The sequence below is a fragment of the Myotis brandtii genome, unplaced genomic scaffold (assembly GCF_000412655.1).
Source record: "Myotis brandtii unplaced genomic scaffold, ASM41265v1 scaffold358, whole genome shotgun sequence".
Taxonomy (NCBI): Eukaryota; Metazoa; Chordata; class Mammalia; order Chiroptera; family Vespertilionidae; genus Myotis; species Myotis brandtii.
This window is the reverse complement of record NW_005363772.1, coordinates 3,186,014-3,210,051: the sequence shown is the minus strand read 5'-3', so window position 1 is coordinate 3,210,051 and position 24,038 is coordinate 3,186,014. Positions and strand designations below refer to the sequence as shown.

The following is a 24,038-nucleotide window of genomic DNA, read 5'->3' as shown; positions in this document are numbered from 1 at the left end:
AGCCCCCCCCCCCCCCCGAGTGCACAAATTTTTGTGCACTGGGCCTCTAGTTGCTATAATAATTACATATGATAAAGAGTTATTGCTTTATAGCAGACCTAACCCCCTTCTAGACATATTTAAATGTAAAAACATATAGTTTTATAGTACTTTAAAGTATATTCATATACATTTTGTCATTTAATTCCTTGCATGTTCTCACAAAGTACACTGGTTGTATATTATTATCCACATTTTAGAGATGAGGAAAAAGAAGACCAGGGAATAGTTTACTCAACAATAGCCCAATAGGAAGGAATAGAATCAGCGGTATATCAAGGGTTTCTGATTCCACATCATATTCTCTTTGTATTACACTATGATGCCTTATCTGGGAGAAATGAATGCAGAAAAGCCAAGCCAATTGATAAAATTTTCTTAACTAATTATAATTAGCACAGCCAATAAATGTTAGCAGGTGGAAATGGGCCTCTGATTGCACTTTGATTAAGTGTGTGCTGTACGTATTCCTATTTTACTCAGGACAGCATTAGCTTTGATCTGCTTTTGTTTTGATATTCAATTCTGGGGTTATTTCACTTTAGGGCAGATAAATGATTTTCTAAACGTTGTAAATCAGTGTGCTGTGGGATGAATAAATAGAAGTGAGCTTATATCCTTTTTAGAAATATTTGTATTAAATACAATAATTTGATGTTTAATATGTTTCTCATGATGTAGTAGATGAGCAACACATCAGAAATATGTGCATGGAAATAATACTAACAAATGTACCTTACAAGTCACGTTTGTTATGTCCCCAAATTTGTTTTTGTTATGATTTTATAAAATGCCTTTTCTTAATGTTCAATTTAATTTTTTTGCCAGATTTTTGGATTATTTATCAGATCTGTGTGTGTCCAATACCACCGCTATACCTGTAACTCAAGAACTCATCTGCAAATTTATGTTGAGCCCAGGCAATGCAGACATTCTCATTCAAACCAAGTAAGCCCAAATGATGGAGTCATCTTTTTCTGTTCATTACTTATAAGCATTGTAGTTCTTTATCATATTTCTCAGTGAAATTCTTAATAGATATTGTATGTTGTTAATTTCAAGGCTGGTCTCAATGCAAATGGACAACCCGCTGGAGAGCTCCATCCTTTCAGACGACATTGATGATGAAGAAGTTTGGCTTTACTGGATTGACAGCAACAAGGAACCTCATGGCAAAGCTATCAGGCACCTTGCTCAGGAAGCCAAAGAAGGCACCAAAGCTGATTTAGAAGTTCTTACCTATTACCGGTAAAGTATTGTAGAGAATTGTAGTTCTCAATCTCACATACTCATTGAAAGAGATTCTCTGAGACTTCTAAAAGTCAGGTATCTAGGAAGAAGCAATTAAGAAAGTCATCATTACTAGGGTAGCTAAAATATATAGTATTATTTAAAATATTAAAAATAAAAGTTAACATCTGTGTTCTCCACATATACTTCTTGCGATTTCCTGATTTCCCACTAATTTAGAATTGTTGGGATTGCTGTGCAGTAAAGATTTTTTCTATAACTGACTGGAATGGGTGCATATGAGAGACATATGAGGACCTAAGAAATGGAGTTGAGAGAGAGCTGGAACTCGGGGCAGGGAAGCTGATCCAGCTACAGATGTGGCCTCAGAGAGAGGTAGCCAGTAGTTTAGGGTATGTAGTGCTTATACATATGTAGAGACCTAAGGCTTAAGAGACTCTAGTGTTACAGTTACGCAAATTCAGTGGTGGCATATGGCAGCCAAAGTTCTGATGGTAGTTTCTGGTTGTCAGTATATTGTGAGCAAGAACCTAGCTGGTGTCTTTAAACTTATGGGATGAAAACCAAGGCAGAAGCCCTTGGGTTAAGTTGGGCCCAAATGATAGGAATCTAAGAAAGGCAGGGAATGCCTCCTGTTCCCTGGTTTCTATAGCTCTAGCTGATCTCAGAGGCTGATGAATCTAAGTGTCCTGATGCCATTTGGGTGGAACACATTTGATTTAGGAACTGAGTGGATCTAAGCTTAGAGTGTAGATACCAGAGTCCAGAGCTGAGTTTCATGTGAGCTGTAATCGTGGTCATCAGTGTGTATCTGTGATCCTAGGAAACCTAGAACAGAGACTCCAGTGACTGTCTCCACCAGACGCATGTTGCTGGACCAAGTAAGAGAAATGGCAACTGAACGGGCATAGAGACAATTTCACGTATATGTTGTTACTGGATTACTTAACCTACTACCAACAAAGATTGACTCCAGTGTCACATACTCTTGGAAATATTGGTGTCATAAAAGTAGATACTGACTGATCCTGTGATGTTTAAGAACTTTATCAAGACAAATGATATTATCTGTTTACATTTTTAAGGTACCAGCTAAACCTCTTTGCAAGGATGTGCTTGGATCGCCAGTATCTGGCCATCAACCAGATTTCGACACAGCTCTCGGTGGATTTGATCCTGCGGTGCATGTCGGATGAGAGCCTGCCGTTTGACCTCCGAGCATCTTTCTGTCGCCTCATGCTCCACATGCACGTCGACCGGGACCCCCAGGAGTCCGTGGTGCCTGTGCGCTATGCCAGGCTCTGGACGGAAATCCCCACCAAGATCACGATTCATGAGTATGTGTGGAAAAATTTCTCGAAGACTTTATATTCAGTAGATGAAATAAAAGTAAAATGACATCAATTTGGAGATAAAATACAGAGAAAGGCATTTCTGTGTTCCAACTCAGGTTATTATCTTCCAAATGCAAACAGGATACTCTTTTTTAGAAAGTAAAGTGACAACCCTTGATAATAGAAACATCCTTCTGGAAATATAAACAGAAATCATATTGCCAATAGGCATAGCAATTGGTTGAGTACTTAATGTTATGGCTTACTCCGAGTTAGGTGTTTTACCTGTGTAATCTCATTTCACAATAGCCCCATTGCACAGCTTAGGACACAACATCTAGGAAGGTTGATTAGTACAATCCAAGCTTAAGAAGCCAGGGAGTTAAATTATGTATATCTTCTTATTTTAATGATTGCAATCCAGTTAACTTGCTTTATATTCTATCTTTGCAGATATGATTCTATAACTGACTGTTCCAGAAATGATATGAAGAGGAAATTTGCACTGACAATGGAATTTGTTGAGGAATACTTGAAAGAAGTTGTAAATCAGCCCTTCCCTTTTGGAGATAAAGAAAAAAACAAACTGACATTTGAGGTATTCTGAGAAACAATTCATTCATGAAGTTATTCAATTTTTCCTGTGAAAAAATTAGATACATTGAACATAAAGATTTTTCCCCATTTAGGATGCTTTGATAATCAGGTAGTTTATTTCATGAAGGTATGATTCTCTCTGCCATTCATTAAAAAATAGATTTGATGCATTAATTATACAAAATACAAAATATTTTATTTATGATTAGCTACTGTTTTTCTTGATTTTTTTTGGTTTCGTTCCATTTGTATAAGCTTTGTTGCATTTAATGAACAAAGACAGTTTTGCGTAATTATGATATGTTTGGATACATTTTTTCATATCCATGGAGGTGGTGTTTTAGTTTCATTAAACTGAATTGAAATACCTCTAGTTATAATATCATTTTGGAGATCTAGTGACAAAACTATAGAGAAGATGCTGTTACTTGTTACCTGGTGTATTTGCTACCTACAGGTGTGTAAAAAATCACTCCTCAATCTTAGCATCTCAAAGTAACAAACATTTAGTACAGCAAACATTTAGTTTTTATGGGTGAGGAGTGTGGGAGTGCTTAGCTGTGGGGTTCTGGCTCAGGGTCTCTCATGAGATTATAATCAAGATATTGATTGTGGTGGCATTTACCTGGGGCTTCTAAGGCTCACCCATGTGATTGTTGGTAAGCAAGCTCTCTTACTGGATGTTGACTAGGTAGCCTTTTCACAGGCTGCTTATGTCTTTATGGCATGGCGCCTGGCTTCCCCTGGGAAAAAAAAGAGAGAGAGAGAGCGAACCCAACATGGAAGTTGCAATCATCTATGACCTAATCTTGGAAGTGCATGCCATCACTTCTGCTGCATTTGTTTATCACACAGATTAACCCTGACACAATATGGAAGGGGAATGAATTGGGGACCGTCTTGGAAGCTGGCTTTCATACCTAGTGTGTCATATAGTATCCAGAAGGCCACAAAGCAGCATAGGGAACATATAATTCTGGACAAATTCATAGATAATAACCATTTATTAAAATGATTCATTAATGTAACCATTTAGTAAGTGGTAGCCTACTGACTTAAATAATTTAATACTTAATTAAGAGGTAAATAATTCTAATGTAAACTTCTTTAACCACCTTTAAACATCTAAAATCTTGTCTTCTTGCTTCCTTGGTGGGACTTTTTTTTAAAGATTTTTATTGATTTCAGAGAGGAAAGGAGAGGGAGAGAGAGATAGAAACATCAATGATGAGAGACTGTGGGACTTTGATGAAGTTGATGAACTTGTCTTATTTGGATTTAATTCTAAGCTTAAATCAGAATTAGTGGTTGCTTTTGCAGTTATGTAAATTTCCAGTTGTTAGAGAATTAGAATGTTTAGAAATAACGGCTCTAATTTAGATAATAAAAAGTCAATGTTAATTTTAGTTCCTAATGTTTTTCTTTTCTTTCTTTTTCTTTTGTTCTTTTCTTTTGTACCCTACCTCTTTTTTTTTAATTAAGGTGGTCCACTTGGCTCGGAATCTTATATACTTTGGATTTTATAGTTTCAGTGAATTATTAAGGCTCACAAGAACACTTCTAGCTATCCTAGACATTGTACAGGTCCCCATGTCATCGTATTTTGAAAGATTAAGCAAATTCCAAGATGGAGGTAAGAATTTTTGAGAAAAAGTTATATTCTTTTTGGTATTGTTTGGAGGTGAGACATAGAACAAATATGCAGAGAAGTGGTTGTTAACGTGTATATGTGAACAATTAATATATGTGAACAATTAAAAAGTAATCCTATGGTAGGGCAGTGAAAATAGGCTGGATTTACAAACATGTAGTAATGCTAACATTTTGAGAGACAAATTTATAAGGTCAGTGAGTTCCATCTTTAGCAATTAACATATGGCCAATCCACTAGGGACAATATTATGTGTTTAAAGATCAAAAACATCTTAATATTTATGATCATTCTGGTGTGTGACATGGGCTGGCTGTGCTGCATAGCAGGGCATAGAAAAATGCCAAGAACGGGCCCACTGAGCGTCATACCAGAGAAGCAGTGAATGCAAAGCCAGTGTGGGAGGCAGTGAAGTGGATGAGAATGGGCTTTGAGTCAGAGTGCCTGGCTTCAGCTCCAGCCTTTGCCATTATTAACTTGGGCAGTATACTCATCTTTTCCAAGAGTTCCTTTTCTCATCTGAGATATGAAGACGATAATATTAGTAATCTTCTTCACAGTTTCTTTGTGAGAATGATGTGAATGTATACAATATACTCAGAGCATTTACAACTGTGCCTGCTCATAACTCAATAAACTTTTTTTTTTCATGGTGATTGTCTTTATGTTGGATTCCCTGGAAATGCCCCGAGGTGTAGAGAATATTTGCAGAAGGTAAATTGAAGAGTGCATTCAGGATAGACACCACTAAGGAAGTGAGGAAGTTGGGATTGGGCAGACAGAGAAGCTGATCCACAATGCAGGTGCCACTGAGACCTCAGCAGATCCTATAGGGAACTCTCCAGCTAGGATGGCCCTTTGGAGTAGTCACGAAGTAACACAGGGAGCTGAGCTTTGGATCCTTGCATCAGCCAGCTATTGACTGCTGGCTTGGCATGGAGGGGGTGTGTAGCCATGGGTAATGCAGTTCCCTTTGGGGAAGGGTCACTCTAAATGACAGCTGTGAGTAGTCAGCAGCCATGATTCCAAGCAGCTAGGGGAAGGGATGCCTCAGCTCTGAAGAGGGGATATGGGTGCAACACAGTGTATCCATCACAATATGCATTGCAAGATTGAAACAATAAAACCAGAAACCTAATTTCAGACATAAGGAAGAAATATCTGGTTAGGAATTATAAATGAAGGACATCCAGGTATCTGAAGTAATTAATTGCTGCCATATAAATCTCAAGTCCTTTTACATCTTCCAAAAACCAAAACCAGAAACTGTGCAGATCAGTGAGAAACAAATTAAGCCACATAAATCCCTCAGCTTTAGCAGAGCTAGAAGACAGAGGACAGTATAAGTTTCAGTTACCATATGTAGAAAAGTAACATCAGTTTTCAGTAGAGCCATCTTATGAGTTTCACTATCAATCTTTGTGGATAGTTCAGGGTTTCTGGAAAAATTGTGTGGAAGGGACAAAAGGGGACTGTGTGAAAATCACCCTCGGAAAAATAAAGTCTATCCTAAGTGTGAAAATGCTAAAAGAGGAAAAGGTCGATATAAAAACACTCAGTAAAGAGGAAGGGATTTAAGAGTACACAGATAGCAGTGTTGGGGGGTGGGGAGGAAATGCTTCTAGGGATAAACAAGATTAAAAGTAAGGCAGAAGCACCCTTTAAGGTCTTGTTGGTGAGGGGAAAAGAAGTAAGGTGGGAAATATATAATACCACAAGATAAAATCAAACAAGAAATTGAACAAAGTAGAACTTTTCTACTCCCCCCCCCCCCAAAAAAAAGCCAAATGTTAAAGAAACGGCACTTCACGACACATACAGGAGAGGGTGCTCTTGAACTAAAGATATGTAAACTGGTTCATATTGTCAACCTTGTCCAAGAAATGGCTAGATGTAATCAGTCTTCATTTATATGAAAGTACTGCAAGATCAAAATAGAATAGAGAAGCCAAACATTTCAGTTGGTGGAAATTCCTCTTTGAAAAGCAACCATGACACAGAAGAAGATTGTAACATGGCACTCAAAACTTAATTAAATGCCTTCAACAAATAATGGGATATGAAAAACACCTTGAACCTCAAATTCAGAAATGAAGTTTGAAAATGGGAAAAAGTACACAAGAAGAAATTAAATTAAAGTTGATTGAACTCAGAGTAGAAACGGAATAAAATGGTAGACTTTATTTATTTATTTTTTAGAAATACAGAATAAATTACAAGGTATCCAAGGGAGAATAGACTTGAACAAAAGTTTAATAAGCATCATGGAATGAGGCGGGCGAACAATGATGAGAATGTCAGTGATATAAAGAAATAACTATAAAAGATCAGAGAGAAAGTGGTTGAAATGGAAAACAAAGAAGAGCCATCATGTGAATAATTGGAGTCCTTGAAGAAGAAAAACAGAATGATAGAACAGAACTCATATTTAAAATTGCAATTAAAAAAATTCTGTAAATAAAAAGATAACCTCAATTCTACGTGGTGAAATTGTCCAGAATGCTAATCTCCTAGACACAGCAGACTAAAACTATTATATAGTATATATTCAAAGAGAGTAGTAAGGGTGAGAGAGGGGCACTTTGAAAACAAATGAAACAAAAAGGAAAGGAAATATATATATATTTGGGGGTAAAATGCTTTTACAATCTCAAGTTTACTTTAAAAGAAACCATTCTTAAAAAGTTAGAAGTTGATCTTGACTTTTGTCTCAGTGGTTATAGTTTGCTTTCAGAGTTTGTCTGTAAAGAAAGTATTTTCTTCCTCTGAAAATTTGCTACCTTTTTTTTTTTTTAAAAAATCCTCTCCTGAAGATATGTTTTTATTAAATTTAGAGGGAAAAGGAGAGAGAGAAATATCTATGTTAGAGAGAAACATCAATCGGTTGCCTACTGTACATGCCCCAACTTGGGATCAAACCCATAATCTAGGTATGTGCCCTATGGGGAACCCACTACCTTTTTGGTGTATGCTGGATGCTCTAACCAACTGAACCACCCTGCCAGGGCAAAATTTGCTATCTTATATGTACTTTCCATTGTTCTGTCTATGCCTGCCCTCTAAGACACATTTTTACTCTTTGAAATACTTTATAATTACCATATGTTCTTATGAACTCCATTTACCTCTGGATATCTTAACTAATCTTTTAGCTGCCTGAGAACCATTAATTAATTTATTCAGTAAGAATGTATTGAATAACTGTTGCATGCCAGACACTGTTCAAGTCACTGAGACTAAACAATGAGCAAGATAAACCAAGTCCTTAACCACAGGGAGGACAGACAGTTAATAAATAAATTGGCAGGCCCCACCCCCTGTTGCCTCTCTTTGGGGAGATGTTCAGATGATAAACAAATGAATATACCCTGTAACATCAGATAATGCTATGAAGAAAAACAAAATTGGTTACAATTATTTTTAGCTAGAGTGGATTGAACAACTTCTCTAATGCTTGAGCAGATGCCTATGTGCAGCAAGGAAGAAAGTCCTGAGGCAGAGTAAGCTTGATCTGTGTGAGGAGCAGCAGGAAGGTCATTTTGGCTGAGGTAAGATGAGAGGAGGGGAGAATAGTAGGAGAGGAGGTTGAAGAAGCCCAGATTGTAGAACCTCACAGATCTTGAATTTGAATTTGGTTCTGAGTTTGATGAGTAACCTTTGGAGGAGGGGTTTGAGAAGGGATTGATATAATCTGATAACTTTGGCTGCAGAATGGAGAATAGAAAAGGTCTATGTAGGCATAGTGTTAGAAAGACCATAGGTTGGAGGCTGTTGGGGAATTGGATGATGGTGTTAAACTAGGATTGTGGTGGTAGAAGGGCTGAGAAGTGGATACATTTGGAATTTTAGTCTTTACTGAAAGGGCTTGGAGGTGGAATGGGAAAGAGGATAATGAAGGATTATGCCCAAGTTTTGATTAGCAGAGGGTGAATGTGGTACTACTTAGTGAGATGAGAAAGACTAGTGGATGAGTGGGGTTGGAGGGGAAATCAGGATTTCTGTTTGGGCATGTTAGGTTCGAAATGCCTATTGGCATTTAAGTGGAGGTGCTATGTTGACAGTTGGATATATGAATGAAATTTAGGGTAATGTCAGGCTAGAAAATATAAATGTGAGAATCAATGCATAGAAGACATTCAAGATAGCAGACTGAAGAAGGTCATGTAGGGAGGGATTTCTGGTTGGGAAGAAATGTGGACTAAGGATTGCATCCTTGGATACTCCAACATTGACCTATGAGATAGAGCAGGAGCCAGCCAGAGACTGGGACAGAGTGGTTGGTGCATCAAGAGGAAAACCAGGAGAATGTGTTGTGTTGGAAGCCAAAGGAAAAGTAACGCTAGATAATTTAAATCGTTTGTTGGCTTATAGAAATATACTTTCTATATTTCTATCTATCAAGCTAGTAATCATTGAGCACTCTGTGTGCTAAGTGATTGTACATGGATTACCTCCCATGTAGTGTGACTTGTGCTTAACTATGACACACACTATTTTACTTCATTATTAAAGTATGAAACACCATAGTTTTATTCCAGTATTAAAAATGATTCATGATAGTTTTTATAAGTATAATTTTCTAAGAAACTTCTTGTTGTGCCTATAGAAATACCCATACGTGTACTGCACAAACCCAAACTCAAGTGGTTTCTCCCTTTTGAGACTGGTATGTCATGTAGAGCAGCTTCTTTTCATTTGAGGAAATTCATTCTCCTAATTTGTGGAAGGGGGTTTGTGGATCTTGACTATATTTTTGGAATCTAAATGTGCTTATCCACCAATAGAGTAGTAAATATACATGAAATATTTTATTTTAGTTCTTGTATTGAAATTAATTTGAATTGAAGGAACATAGTTTTTTTTTTAGTTTATCTTTATTGTTGAAAGTATTACAGATCACTGTTTTAAGATCACTGTTATATTATTTTTTAAGATCACTTCTCTTGACATCTGCAAACTGGAGGGTAAATTACTTCTTTTATACATTCCTTTGATTCGGTACATGGTGTTAACTGTGAGAAAATATAGTTGGTTGTTAAGCATGATTTGATAACAATTATAATTATATCACAGATGACACACCTGAGAGAAGCTTTCTTCATTTCTTCTCAAGGAGTCATTTTTGCTGTTCTAACATCAAATGCTTATTTAGTATCATTAACTTGCATACATTTGGAAGGACAATGCTTTTTTAGTTAAACGTTCCAATCTAGATTTCTTTGGAGCATATATACTTGCAAGACAAAACATAAAGTACTGTCCTTTTTGTCAATATTGCCTTGAGGTGGGTTTGAAAAAGTGTTTATGTGGCTTTATTTTTACACTACATAGAATAGGAAAGAATGGACTCACAGGGATATATTATTTGGTCTTAAAGTTGCCAATAGTGCAGATGTATTGAGTTATGCATGGATTTCAGATTGTTTAGTAAAAAGTTTCCTTTTCAAGTACTAATATAGACAAGCATATTCAGGGAGATTCCTTAGTCAGTAAAACTGCATTCCTAATAATTAAATTGCAAGAAATAAGTCTTTCTGTCCTTTGCACCACTTGATCATTTATTTGCCCATTGAGATTCTATTTTAGAAAATTGTTATTGAACTTGGAATTTTGGTTCATAAATTTTAAAGTTAACACTTATGTAGGGGATCAGTCTTTTAATATATTCTTTAAGTAAACAAAATACAGAGGTTAAAATTTAAAAAAAGGGGACAAAGCAGCATTCTGTGCCTCTAGATGTGATGCACACAACATCACCGATCTCCTATTCCTGACAAAAATTCATAATACCCAACTAATCATGAGGAATTAGCAGAGAAGTATAAATTGTGGGACATTTAATAGAAAAACTGGCTTGAACTGAAAAAATGTCAATGTCATGTAAGGTAAAGGCTGAGAAACTGTTTCTGATTAAAGGAGATTAAAGAGACAAGACAACTAAATACAATATGTAATTGTGGATTAAGAAAAATATTATCTACAGAAACATTGGCACGATTGGTGGCATTTGAATATGTATTGTATATTAGGTTGTAGTATTTATTGGTTAGATTTTCTGAATTTTTATAGTAGTATGTAAGAGAATGTACTTGTTTTTAGCAAATACATGCTGAAGAATTAAAGGTTAAAAGGTCACCATGTCTGCAACTAACCTTCACATATTGCAGGAAAAATATTATAGTACGCACACATAGAGAGAGAGAGAGAGTGCGAGACCGAGGGAGGACATAAATGTGTCAGAATTTGTGATTCTGACAATTCTGGGCAGAGGGCATTATAGGAATTCTTTGTACAATTCTTGCAGCTCTTCCCATAAACTTGAAAGTATTCCAAAACAGAAAAGTTCGTAAATTAAATAATTAGCCCAGAAGGAAAATGATTTATTATATGTAAGCCGACACTTCAACATTAAAGCATTATATCATAACTCTACTAGAAGGCGTGTTATTAAAGCTGAGTTTTGTTAGACTATAAATTCCTAACAAAAGGTCTATTAGACTCCATAAATTTTTAACAAAAGAAGCAAGAGAGAACACATTTCTGGAATCTCCAAATGTGGAGACAGGATCGTCAGGCCTGGGAAAAAATTCTTGTGGTGCAGGGTGAGACAGAGGTTGATTCCAGAGAGGAAATCCCAGATTATGGAAAGTACCTGGGGAAAAAAAGAACTTCTTTTAAAGAACAGCTCATAGGGCCATGTAATGTGGCCACATTATAGTACCCAGTATGGGGTCATCTTGGCTCTTTTATATTCAAACTAGAGACCCAGTGCACGGAAATTCATGCACTCGCAGTCCAGGACCCCTTAGGGGATGTCCACCTGCCAGCTCAGGCTCACTCCCAGGGGGAATTGGGCCTAAGCTATCAGTCAGACATTCCTCTGGCAGCCCGTGAGCCCTCCCACCACTGCTGCTTGCCCTGCTTGTGGCTGAGCGGAGCTCCCCTTGTGGGAACGCACTGACCACCAGGGGGCAGCTCCTGCGTTGAGTGTCTGCCCCCTGGTGGTCAGTGCGTATCATAGTGACTCGTCATTCCGGTCATTCTGCCATTGCAGTCAATTTGCATATTATCCTTTTATTATATAGGATGATCTGGATTATATTTTCCTATTTTAGTGAAACCTTATTTTCAATTAGAATTCATGTTGCAAAGCACAAGATTTTAAACATAAATTTCATAAGCATTCTTTCTAGACCAACCAGTTCCTTCAAGCAATGATAACACTTTTCTTTTCTCCTACTGTGTCTGGAAATTTTTGTGCAGTAGAACCAGGTCTTTTTTTATTCTTCTGATCCACTTACCTCTTATTAATTCTGCCCCAGCCCAGTAGGGGTTGGACATTCAGAGAAATGTGTTCAGTGGTTGTTTGGCAGGTCGGACCCAGGGGAGTGGAAGAAGAGGTATGCTCGGAGGAAAAGGCGTACCTTTCCCGGAGTTCCATTCCTGCTGGCCTCGGCGGCCCTGTCTTCAGTAGAGTGTGCATGTGCAGCCTGCCTTTGTTTTTCTGGGAAATCCTGCAGGTTTAGATGTCCGTGATGAGTGGTTCAGGCCGTGGGGATGGCTGGCTTGGAAAGTGGCAATTACAGAAGTTTCTCTTCTCTGGGTCCAGCGCAGCCCACCTCTGTGAGTTGTCCTCATTCTGGAGCTGGTTGGGGTCTGAGTCAGGCCCCCACGCTGTGGCTGCTCACCATCAGGGTGGCTTTTAGTTGGCATGCTCAGCAGAAATTACTAGGCTAGAAGCAGCTTTTCATTTTTGTTTCCCAGAGGTGGTCCATTCAGAAAATCATCCAGGCATGCTCACAGGGAGACGCAGGGAGTGGCACTACCCTGGCCGGGACTGCAGTGAAACAGGAGATTCTAATCTTCAGAACTATCAATCCGGTACCTTTCGTTGGCTATGTCTCACTTAAGGAAAGAAATATTGTTTCCAAACAAATGTATTCACTCCCAGCAGGCTATGTTGTTGAGTCAATTTGCTTTGCCTAATACCTATCATTTGCTCTCAGTGATTTACTAGTAAAATGCACAGGCACCATTCAGTATAATTGATCTTTTGGGTTGAAGGATTATGTCAAGCAGAGTTCTTTTTTGTCATGTATAGAAGTTCAAAACAAATGTATACACCGGCTGATAAACTGGGTGTTTTTAATACAGTTTTGAAAGTACATTCCATTTAAAAAAATTATACATTTTTCTCTTATCTACATGCACAGTCTAAGGATGGATGCTGCTACTAATTGAGACCACTTTTTATAGCAGGGTCGGTATATGCATTTTGTTCTACTAGAGAGTCATTTAAATAGTTGAGGACAAGTGTGACTGACACATTCTTCTAATGAGCAACATAACATGTGAACTCTGGTTGGGGAGAGTATCATCTCCATTTGAACAGAGTATAGAACTTGACACAGACTGGAAGTGGCTTGGGTCTAATTTGTAGTATTTAGTTATTCGTTCTGTAGCCTTCACCTTATCTGTTTGTTGTTTGAATAAACTGCTGTTCACATTTGGACCCCCAACATAGAGTAATAAAGTCTTACCCACTGAGTGACTTTTAGGCCTAGTTAGGGTGTCTGGGCCACCATTATCATTTCTTTTCAAAATTGTCTCTCTGCCCTTGAACTCACCACACGTGAAAAGGCCGTATATCAGAAAACTGCCAAAAGACGAAACAAGAGCTAAATAGTTCCTTTTGTCTCCTATCATTTTGCTTTTCCACAACTCCAAACTCTTGGGACTTTATATACTCAAGCCCTGAAATGTGGACCTCTTCCCAGTTCATCACCCAGTTTTCTTTTGTTGTCGTACATGTTATAATATTGAAAATGGGAAACCACTAAGAAAAAATATCAGTGGAGAATTCCATGTTCTATTAGGATTTTCTTTCCTTTGAAGTTTCAGGTTTGGAGCTGAAGTGCCTTTGTTCTTAGAGAAGAAGACACAGGTAACCATAGCCTGACATTATCCTCCTGCCCTTAAGGCAGGGATGGGGAACGTTCGGCGCGAGGGCCATACAAGGCCCGCAAAATCATTTGGCCTGCCCTTGCCAAGGCATTAGGGGTGAGTTAATTAAATGTTTGACCAAATATAACAGGATAATTTTTAAGTTGATTATTTTGTATAGCCCATGAATGATGTTATAAATATCCAAATGACCCTTTGGAGAAAAAAAAGGTTCCCACCCCTGCCTTAAAGGATTGGAGCTGCCCTAGGTGACTTACAATCCTGTGGGCCCAACCCAGGGGAGAGAGAAGGATAGTGGGTAGTGAGAGGCACTTTGGAGATATGTATGTCCAAAAGCACCCCTTTGCCTTAGGACCGTGGTTGGCAAACCGCGGCTCGCGAGCCACATGCGGCTCTTTGGCTTCTTGAGTGTGGCTCTTCCACAAAATACCACATGCAGGCGCCCACGTACAGTGCGATTGAAACTTCGTGGCCCAAGTGCAGAAGTCGATATTTTGTGGAAGAGCCACACTCAAGGGGCCAAAGAGCCGCATGTGGCTCGTGAGTTGTGGTTTGCTGAGCCGCAGTTTGCCGACCACTGCAGGAGGTTTGGGAAAGAGAGTAAGAGCATGCTAACTCTCCATCTCGAAGCAAAGAACTGCCGCTGCTTCAACTTTTTTCGTTTTGCATTGTCAGGGACTTCACATGATCCACCTTAAAACGCTTTTTCTGGCAGTGTAGTTGCTATTAAAAAGGAGAAGGGAAATTGAGATGGGAGGTGGAGCAGAAACATTTCTTGATATTGTTATATGGGCGGGAAAGGAAGAAAGTATTTGCAGGCAAAAATCTGCCACAAAACAGTTTCTTCCTTTATCAAATTAGGAGGAGGTGAGTCTACATATGATCTCTATCATTGCTTTCAGTTCAAAATTGTGATTCTCCCAAGATTAGTATGCAATTCTCATTCACTCACTGAGTGCTGTTCTTTTTAATGCGTATTGCAGAGCACACCTTGTAACACATATCCATGAAGCATATCTCCTGGTTAACAGCTGGGATTGCTCTGTGGAAAGACACCAGCTAGAATGCTTTGAAACCAAAAGCTTTAGTTCACTTAAAATATTGAGTGTGTCTCAAAAAGCAAGCAAGCAGGGAGGGACTTATCTGGGTGCCAGGTGAGCAGGGAGGGGAGGGAGGGAATGAGAAAGAACAGAAAGAAGGTTTAGTACAGTGACCATAACCAAAGGGCACGTGCCTAAGGTATGAGGCAGTTTTCATATTAAGGACTCTTTAGTGCCCCTTCTTTTCTTTTTTTTTTTTTTCCCATTAATCTTCACCTGAGGACATTTTTCCGTTAATTTTTAGGGAGAGTGGAGGAGAGAGGGAAAGACAGAGAGAAGCATTGATGTGAGAGAAACACATCGATTGGTTGCCTCCTGCACGAGCCCTGACCAGGGCCCGGGCCGGGGAGAAGCCTGCAACCAAGGTATGTGCTTTTGACCGGAATCGAACCTGGGACCCTTTGGTCCACAGGCTGATGCTCTATTCACTGAGCCAAACTGGCTAGGGCCCTTATTTCCTTTTAGTTTTTCATCCGACGGAACTCTTTTCGAGTCTCTATGAAGAATTTAAGTTTGCAGTAGAGCTCACAGTGCTTGGAAGTGTTAGCAAGTTTTACTTGCAGGGGAAAGATACCACAATTATCATTCCTCATTTGAAATCCCTTTTATTGGTTTCTGGACTTAATTTTTCCCAGCACCATTCTGCCTCTCAAGATTCTCTTTTAGATGGCCTTCCTCTACCTGTTCTCCCTCATCTTTGCTCTCAACGATGTCCCTTTGCTTCCGATAGAACTCTTTTATCTCCACTATGTGTCTTGTTCCTCACACCTGGCTACTTCCCATATGCTGCTCCCTCTGCCCACACTTCTCTCTATGCAATTCACGTACTTCTAGTAAAGGAAGCTGTAGACTCGAAGAAGACACAAGAACAAGTAGGCGGTCCTATCACAGTGATGGCTTTCTCTTGTTCCTTTGTGTATATGTGTACAACAATCTCCCCTTATTCATGGGGATTTGTTCCAAGATCCACAGTTGGTGGCCCAAAACTATGGGTAGTACCAAACCCTATATATGCTATGTTTTTTCCTATATATGTATACATTTTCACTCATAGGAAGCACTTTATGGCTTCTTTTTAGCATATTTCAATTGCTAGCATCACTACTATTGTGCTTTGGGGCCATTATTAAGTTAAATAAGTTACTTAAACACAAGCACTGTAACACCATGACAGTCAGTCTGATAACCAAGAAGGCTACAACATGAAGACGCTAGATAAAGGGATGATTCACATCCTAAGAGAGGGATAGTAGGAAATTTCATCACACTACTCAGAATGACGTGCAATTTAAAATTTATGAATTGTTTATTTTTGGAATTTTCCATTTAATATTTTCAGACTGTAGTTGACCATGGTGGTCTGTGAGTAACTGAAACCGCGGAAAGCAAAACCATGCCTTGCGATTCTTGCACTGATTTTTAAATGACAACAACCATGACAACTGTCTCCCAGCAGCTCCAGAATTACTGATTGCAGGTTTTGTTCCCTAGGAAGCGGACTCAGATAGAGAGTAGTAGAAGGAGATTTATTAGGGTGAGCTGTTAGGATGAACACCAGTGGAATGGACGTGACAGGATTGGGCAAAGTGAGAAATAGGGTTGAGATGCAGTCATAGTGGAGGCTCCTGATGGTTTGAAACTGGGATGTCCTTTCAGAGTCGTCTCCCATTGGGGCGAAGGGGCTGAGCCTTTATGCCCCTGTGGCCCCCCTGGGGTGGACTTGTGGCCTTGCTTGAGGAGCTGTGTTCAGACTAGTCAGTCCCCATTAGAGGGCTGACACTGGAGGGCTGTCCTCCAGGAGGCTTGTGTAGCAACTGAGAGACGATCGTCCTCCTTGCCTGAAAGGGAATCTGGGCAGGGCCACCCCAGCACCCATCATCCGTATCTTCCAGAAAAGTACCATGGCTGGCAAAACTGTAAGTCAAGATTAAGATCTCATAGGAAACAGAGAGTTTCAAACACATGATCTATGCCAGGCTCCTTTAAAAAATCAAATGCATATATAAAAATAGGTGAAGAATAACTGTGAAATATGTCTATTTTATACTGCGTTTCTACCATGTGCCAGGCCAAGCATTTGGCAAAGCATTACTAAATAAGGGTACCTAGGATTTATATTCAACACCGAGCACACCTTTAGATCTTTTGCCTATTTTTGTCTTTAATCCTTTTCACAATCCAGCAAGTTGGTTACTATGGTAACTATTTTGCCCAGGAAATGGGCTCTTAGAGAGGTCAAATGTGTTGCCTGGGACCATACAGCTTGCAGCTTGCTGAGCCAAATTTTGAATTCAAGTTTCTTTTCTTTTTCTTCCCTTTTTAAAAACACCCTACAGCTCTACAGTTTATGCTCTTTATGCTATTATCACACTGCTTTCTGTACAGATGACTTCTTCGTCAGCAGAGACTCTGTTTTCTACTTTTTCCAAGTTTCCCAAGAAAGTTTTGTATAAAACAGCAGGTGATTACTAAAGACTTCGATTTAACTTAATCTAAGTTAAAATAAGTTTTTACACCCAGACCCGCCTTCGTATCAGCACACTGTGGGTGAAGTTTAGTGTGGAGTTTATTCTTTTTTTTTTTTTTTATGATGGCCTTCTTTTTTTAAAAAAAAAATTTTTATTGATTTTTTACAGAGAAGAAGGGAGAGGGATAGAGAGTTAGAAACATCGATGAGAGAGAAACATCGATCAGCTGCCTCCTGCACACCCCCTACTGGGGATGTGCCCGCAACCAAGGTACATGCCCTTGACCGGAATCGGACCTGGGACCCTTCAGTCCGCAGGCCGATGCTTTATCCACTGAGCCAAACTAGCTAGGGCTGGAGTTTATTCTTATTATTTAAGCTGCACAGTGACTCTGAAACGTCTGGAGTTACCGAGGAGTGGTGTGAATGACTGCTAGCGCCTAGGAAGTGCTACTAATACTACCAAACTGAGTTACTAGGACAAAATCAATACCTAGGGATGACAAAAAATGAGAAGGATTAAAGAGGACCACGTTGTCCTCACCTCCTCTCTATTCCAATGGATTTCTCAAATTATAAATATTAGTTGAGCCTCAGAATCAGTTGCCTCAAGGTGTTAGTTAATAAGCTGGGGTAGGTTTGCCAGTTCTTTCAATTTCTGGTCAAGAGAGTACCTGTGACCTACAATAAGGCACACTATGGAACCCAAACATATTTACAGAACCTTCGCATAGAAAGTGATTGTAGAATGAATTTCAGACCTTCATGTAACACCCATTACAAATGGTCTTCTGGGATCTCCTCTAACACCTGAGCAACCAAGGTTTTATTGCTGCAAAAGGCAAGTCTCTCTTATTTCCAGCAGCTCCAATTATTAGGTCTCTTTTGTTAGGTTATCTGAAGTATACCTCCCTCTAACTTCAAACAAGCAGCCCTACTTTTGTTCCCCGGAGCCACATGGACATTTAACATCACTTCCACATGTCAGTTCTTTCTATATGTGAAATTGGTCAGCATGTCACCCGAGTGTTTTCTCCGCTCAGTGCAGTCTTCTGCAGTTGCTTTAATACTTCCTCTTATGATTCATACATCATTGATCACTGGTTTGACCAGCACAGAGGCAAGGACAGCTATTTTCTCATTCATTTTGAATACTTTACTTTTGTAATGCAGCCTACTTGAAAATGCGTGTTTCTGGTAATGATGAATAGTATTGATCCTTACTGAATTTGAACATAACTAAAGTTCTAATTTGTGCTGTTACATAACATTTTCCCCATCATATACTCAGTTGATTTAAAAAAATATTTTTATTGATTTCAGAGAAGAAGGAAGAGGGAGAGAGAGAGAAACACCAATGATAAGAGAGAATCATTGATTGGCTGCCTCCTGCATGCCCCCCACTGGGGATCGATCCCGCAACCTGGGCATGTGCCCTTGATCAGAATCGAACTCGGGACCCTTCAGTCCACAGGCCGACGCTCTATCCACTGAGCCAAACCAGCTAGGACTCAGTTGATTTTATTTTAACCTAAGTGCAGGATATTTTATATTTTGATTTTATCTTGTATTTAACCTATTAGTGTCCATCCTGTTGCTGTAGTTTGGGATTTGATGGAGTCATTCACTGTGTTAGTTATCCTTCTTGTTTCATATTATCTTTGCATTTGAGAATCATGCTACTTCACCCATCATTGACAAAAATATTTATCTGGTCGAGGCAACAACAGAGCAGAGAGAAACCAGAGGTCCTTCTGCACTCTAACAATGATTTGAGTATGATTTTCTGTACTCTAACAATGATTTGAGTATACTCTTTGGCTATAATCATTGAACTCAAATCATATTTACATTATTCAACATATGTGCCTCTAAGAGCTTTTGTTGGTGACGGAGAGGGGAATGTAAAGGGGATTAACTGGGAAAGGGCACAAAGGAGATTTCCAGAGTAATGAAAATGTTCAGTATCTGGATGACTAGTGTAGTTTCTATGGGCAAAGACTTGTCAAAACTTCTGAAACCTTTTATTAAAGATCTGTGCATTTCACTATATTTAAATTACTAATTAATTTAAATTAATTGTAAAACTCATTTAGCATGTAAATTCACTTGGATTACCAACTATTAAGAATTAAAAATCAGCTTCACAAGTTAAAATCTTGAGGTTTCGAATATTGAAATGACTTTGTCAGTCTTTGACAGTGATGAAATCCAAAATAAGATGTAGAACTCAACCACTGTTTTGTATGAATTTCTTTTTCAACTCATCCTTTGAATAATACTTCTTTAGGGTGTGGGATGGGAAAGTTTCTGCTAAGCAGTCTACTTTGATATTCAGAAAAAGATGGGTAATAACACTACTGTATGTTAGTATCATGTTTTCAATAGGTTTTGCCTTTGTTCTATTTCTAAGCTCTTGGACAGTTGGAATCTGTAAATGGGTTATCAACACAATGTATTCAGTGAGTGTTTATTTGGAGTGAAGAAAATTAGGTGTCAAATTATCTACTTTATCCATTGAGTACTCTTTATAAACTGCTCCTCTGAAGGACTTTTCCTTTTAGAGGTGATATTGTGTGTCAGTCATCCATGGTGTAAGAAGCTATGAGCTGTGATTATGTTTTGGAACCGCATATATTCATTCATTAGTAAGGTGGTGATCACTACAATAGAATATAATGAAATTGAGAAGACTTGTTTTTCAGTGGTGTAGTGAAAGCATGCACATATTCTCCACTTTTTATTTTGAAATAATACTTTACAACTATGTGGCAGTTTTAATTCTTCATGATGGTTTTGCACATCTTGTATAATTTTTTCCTCACAAGAAATTGGAACATATCTTATTAGGATTAAGATTCTGAACATTGGATGATGAAGTAATTAGACGAAGGTCACACTACGGTAATCTAAATCCTTCACTCCATTCAAGACCTAGGTCAAAATTATATTTCCTCAGTGAATCTACTCTTCACTTTCCTTATCCTAAGATAATTTTCCCAATTAAAGACATTTCCTAAGCAATTTTGTGTACTGCCCACGCTATATTAGTCGTGTCTCATCTGCCTTTTATTTGTTCTTAATCTCCTTTTTGGACATGTATTATGTTTTCCTAGCCATATTGTAAATTCTTCTACTTCTCTTATGTCCTTCCATCCCCTGTGCTCATGGTATAGAGCCAGATGAACAGGGCCTTCTTAATAAATGCTTTCTGAACAATGGATGCCCTTAAAATTAAATTGTATAATATAAACAAAATTCCACAAGTAGTGTGTGGCCCATTATATAATCATAACTGGTTGGATAAAATCACTTGGGAATAATGTGAGCAAATTTATTGATTAATAGTAACTCCACATTTTCAGTACAGATTGTTAATTGGAATATTTTCTTTTTGCATTTGGTAGGTTTTCCGAGTTCTAGTATGAAATCTTTAGAAACTTGTAAGTTGATGGTCTTTTAGTGAAGCAGCAGAGCGTGGGGGAAAAGATGCATGATAACATCGGTTGACTTTAACCTGAGGCTTTGTCACTTCCCCAAACCCCCTACCCTGCTATGAAGGGTGTATGTGGCTTAGCAAAGTACATGGGATTCGATGTGCGCTTAATAAAGGCAGATTCATTGTTTAACTTTACCTCATTGTTATATTTTATAGTTTTTTCTTTTTAACAAGTAAGTTTTAAAGTAATATGAAATCATATATGTTTTTTGAAGAAATTTAGGGAAGTATAAAGGAAAGGAAGCAAGAACTCACCTTGATGAAAAACGACATACCTATAATGTAATGACATTTAATTTGTATGCAAGCCTTATAAAAAAGTCATTCTCATTTTTATTAATTCATTTGTTAACCTAATCTTTTCCTTTTTGTGTGTATATGAATCTAACAAGCATTTATTGACTGTTGGATGTCAGACATATTCTAGCTGTTGGAGACAGCACTAAACCAGCCGAATCCCTGTCTTCATGGTGCATCTGTTCTTTTTTGAGGGGGGAGACAATAAAACCATCAACAAATATAAAATATGATGTGTGACAGTGATAATGCCATGACTGAGATGTAAGGCAGGTGATGGCAGTCCTTTAGAGCGAGTGACATTGATCTGAGGAGGTGATATTTACCAGGAATCAGAAAGGACTGAGGGAGCAAGCGCAGTGGCCAACTTGGGTAAGGTAACTCCAGGCAAAGAAATAATAGCAAGTTTATTCCAGGTCCAGCAGGTGGAGTAAAAACTCGATGGGGACTGGATCTTTAGCTCTGCAAAAACCCTGTGCTCTAACTTGAAACTGGAAGTGCTGCTCATCTGTTGTTCTTAGGGGGTTAAATTCTGATCTTCCCTTTAATCCATGTTACCTTTTCCTCTGCTTACATTACTAGCTTAATTAAGGCTTGGATCTTGTGTTAATGCTTTTGTTTTCTTTGCATACAGAAAAGCTATTTTATAACCCAGACTCATAATCACTTGGAGGAAGCACTGCCGCAGAGAATGTTCGAAACAGAGAACTCCAGTTCTAGAGTGTAGGCGTTTTCAAGCCAGCGGAGTTTAGAAGGAGCTGCTCAGCAGGGCTAGGAAGTAGGAAGACTTCCTGAGTCATATTTCTTTTTTAAAAATATATTTTTACTGATTTCAGAGAAGAAAGGAGAGGGAGAGAGAGAGTAGAAACATCAATGATGAGAGAGAATCGTTGATTGGTTGCCTTCTGCACACCCTATACTGGGGATCGAGCTTGCAACCCAGGCATGTACCCTGACAGGCTAATCGAACCGTGACCTCCTGGTTCACTGGTCAATGTTGAACCACTAAGATATGCTGGCCAGGCTTGAGTCATATCTTTATGGTTTAACATCATTGTGTTTCAAATGAATTATTATAACAGCAGATGCATTTATTCAAATCCAACTGTAAAAAAATACATTTCAGGGAAATAAGAGTGGTTTTCAGATTATTTATATTTTGGCTTTTATCACTATAACATTGAGCTGACTTTAGTAGTCATAGAACAGTGAAACCACTATGAACAATTATGCACAGAATTCTTCCAATCAAAAAGCTATTTTCTCTTATGAGTGCTCAGAAGGTTGTCTCTTTATCTGAAATCTGAATAACTAGAAAATTCAAATTATCATTCTATGTGCTCATAGGAGGAAAGTATTTCTCATAGAAAGAGATAACAGTTAAAGATGACTTAAAATAAAACTACAATGGTCATAAGGTAAATTTAAATCAAGTTAAGATCTTGTTAAATGTCTTATACCTCTATAAACCATATAACTGTTAACAATTGTTTAATCCAATAGTGATCACTGGAAGTAAAATGACTATTGAATAGAGAAAAGTTAAATTACGATTAGTACAGCTTTAGTGTTATTTAAATTCCTTATTGCTTCCCACTTCTCTGGAATTGGTCATGTAAACTTGGCTCATTGGAACCATCAAAGAAACAATGTATTCTCAATCTATTCCCAATCATCATTACTAATATGTACTTACTATATCTCTTGAAGGCTTTAGGATTAGTGAAAATATCTATATGATCATGTAACGGAAGAACCTAAAAAGTCCATCTGCTTTTTTTTCTAAGCAATTCCTTCACACTTTTACTTAACAAAGATGACTTCCATATTTTCAAACCACTTCCATACACTTTATGCATAAATCCAAATTCTGGCTTCTGGGTTAGTATAAAAGACATAGAAAAGCTGAATTTCTAGGCTATAATTTGTCCAGAGGATTTATATTATAATACAGTAGCAGTTTTACTGAAAAGTAATTATCGTTGAGAAGAGAACTAGTAAGGTTTTTTCTTTTGCAATGTTGATGTCTGATCATCTCTGACTTCGTCTAGAATTAGAAAATTTTCTGTAGAAAAATGGATATCAGAGCCTTGCCCGTCTGTGATTTATGTGGCGTTTGACTTATGTGTTTCAAGCTGTAGTCGTTCACAATTTAAGCACTTCTCACCACCAAGCAATCAGGAAATATAGCATCTTTTAATTTGAGACCTCTGAGTTGGCCGTACATGGAGATGTCAGGGAAGTTTTGTGGTAGCCACATGCTCCAGGCATCTAAGCATGTGGTACAACAGGAATGAACCCTTCCATTTCATTGACAACATGTGTTACATATTATTATGTTTCTGGCCTCTTGGTTTTAATGTCTTGGTGACAGGATCTATATTGGGGGAAGGATTGTCTGGGCTAACTTTCTGTGTAATAATCGTTTGGATTAAATTGTTATTTTCCATGCAAATCTAAATAAGATGCAGACACTATGGGTGCCAAGGATTTCTGTGTGAAGCAGGGGTAAGAATAACAAAGGAGCCTGCTCTGCGTTAGTGGTGAGAAAGCATCTCTTGGAGGTGAACACATATACACACTCAAATCAGGTTTCGGATAAATGTGTTGGTTGAACATGGATGACCTCTAACCATTGCCAGCAACCAGATGTGCATCCCTGCAAATCCATGTAGCAAACGGGGCGGGGGGATTTGGAAATACAGTACTCAATTTCTATGGTGGTTTGAGAGCCACAGACAAGGAAGTATTCTGCCTTGAGGTTATTCTGATAAAATAGGGCTGTCTGAAATTCTTTGTCTCAACCTTATCCAAACTTGGAAATTTCCAATTTTTTTGT

At 38.3% G+C, this 24,038-nt stretch overlaps 1 protein-coding gene across 7 annotated transcripts in view; it reads left to right on the top strand.

The window, feature by feature from the left end:
• ITPR2 (inositol 1,4,5-trisphosphate receptor, type 2) overlaps positions 1-24,038 on the top strand; it is a 401,602-nt gene that overhangs the window by 107,277 nt on the left and 270,287 nt on the right. For all 7 annotated transcript variants that reach the window (XM_014544263.1, XM_014544267.1, XM_014544268.1 and 4 more), the window contains 5 exons: positions 868-987; positions 1,102-1,287; positions 2,376-2,627; positions 3,078-3,222; positions 4,704-4,854. In XM_014544263.1, coding sequence (XP_014399749.1) covers positions 868-987; positions 1,102-1,287; positions 2,376-2,627; positions 3,078-3,222; positions 4,704-4,854 — 854 coding nt within the window. The remainder of the gene's footprint in view (positions 1-867; positions 988-1,101; positions 1,288-2,375; positions 2,628-3,077; positions 3,223-4,703; positions 4,855-24,038) is intronic.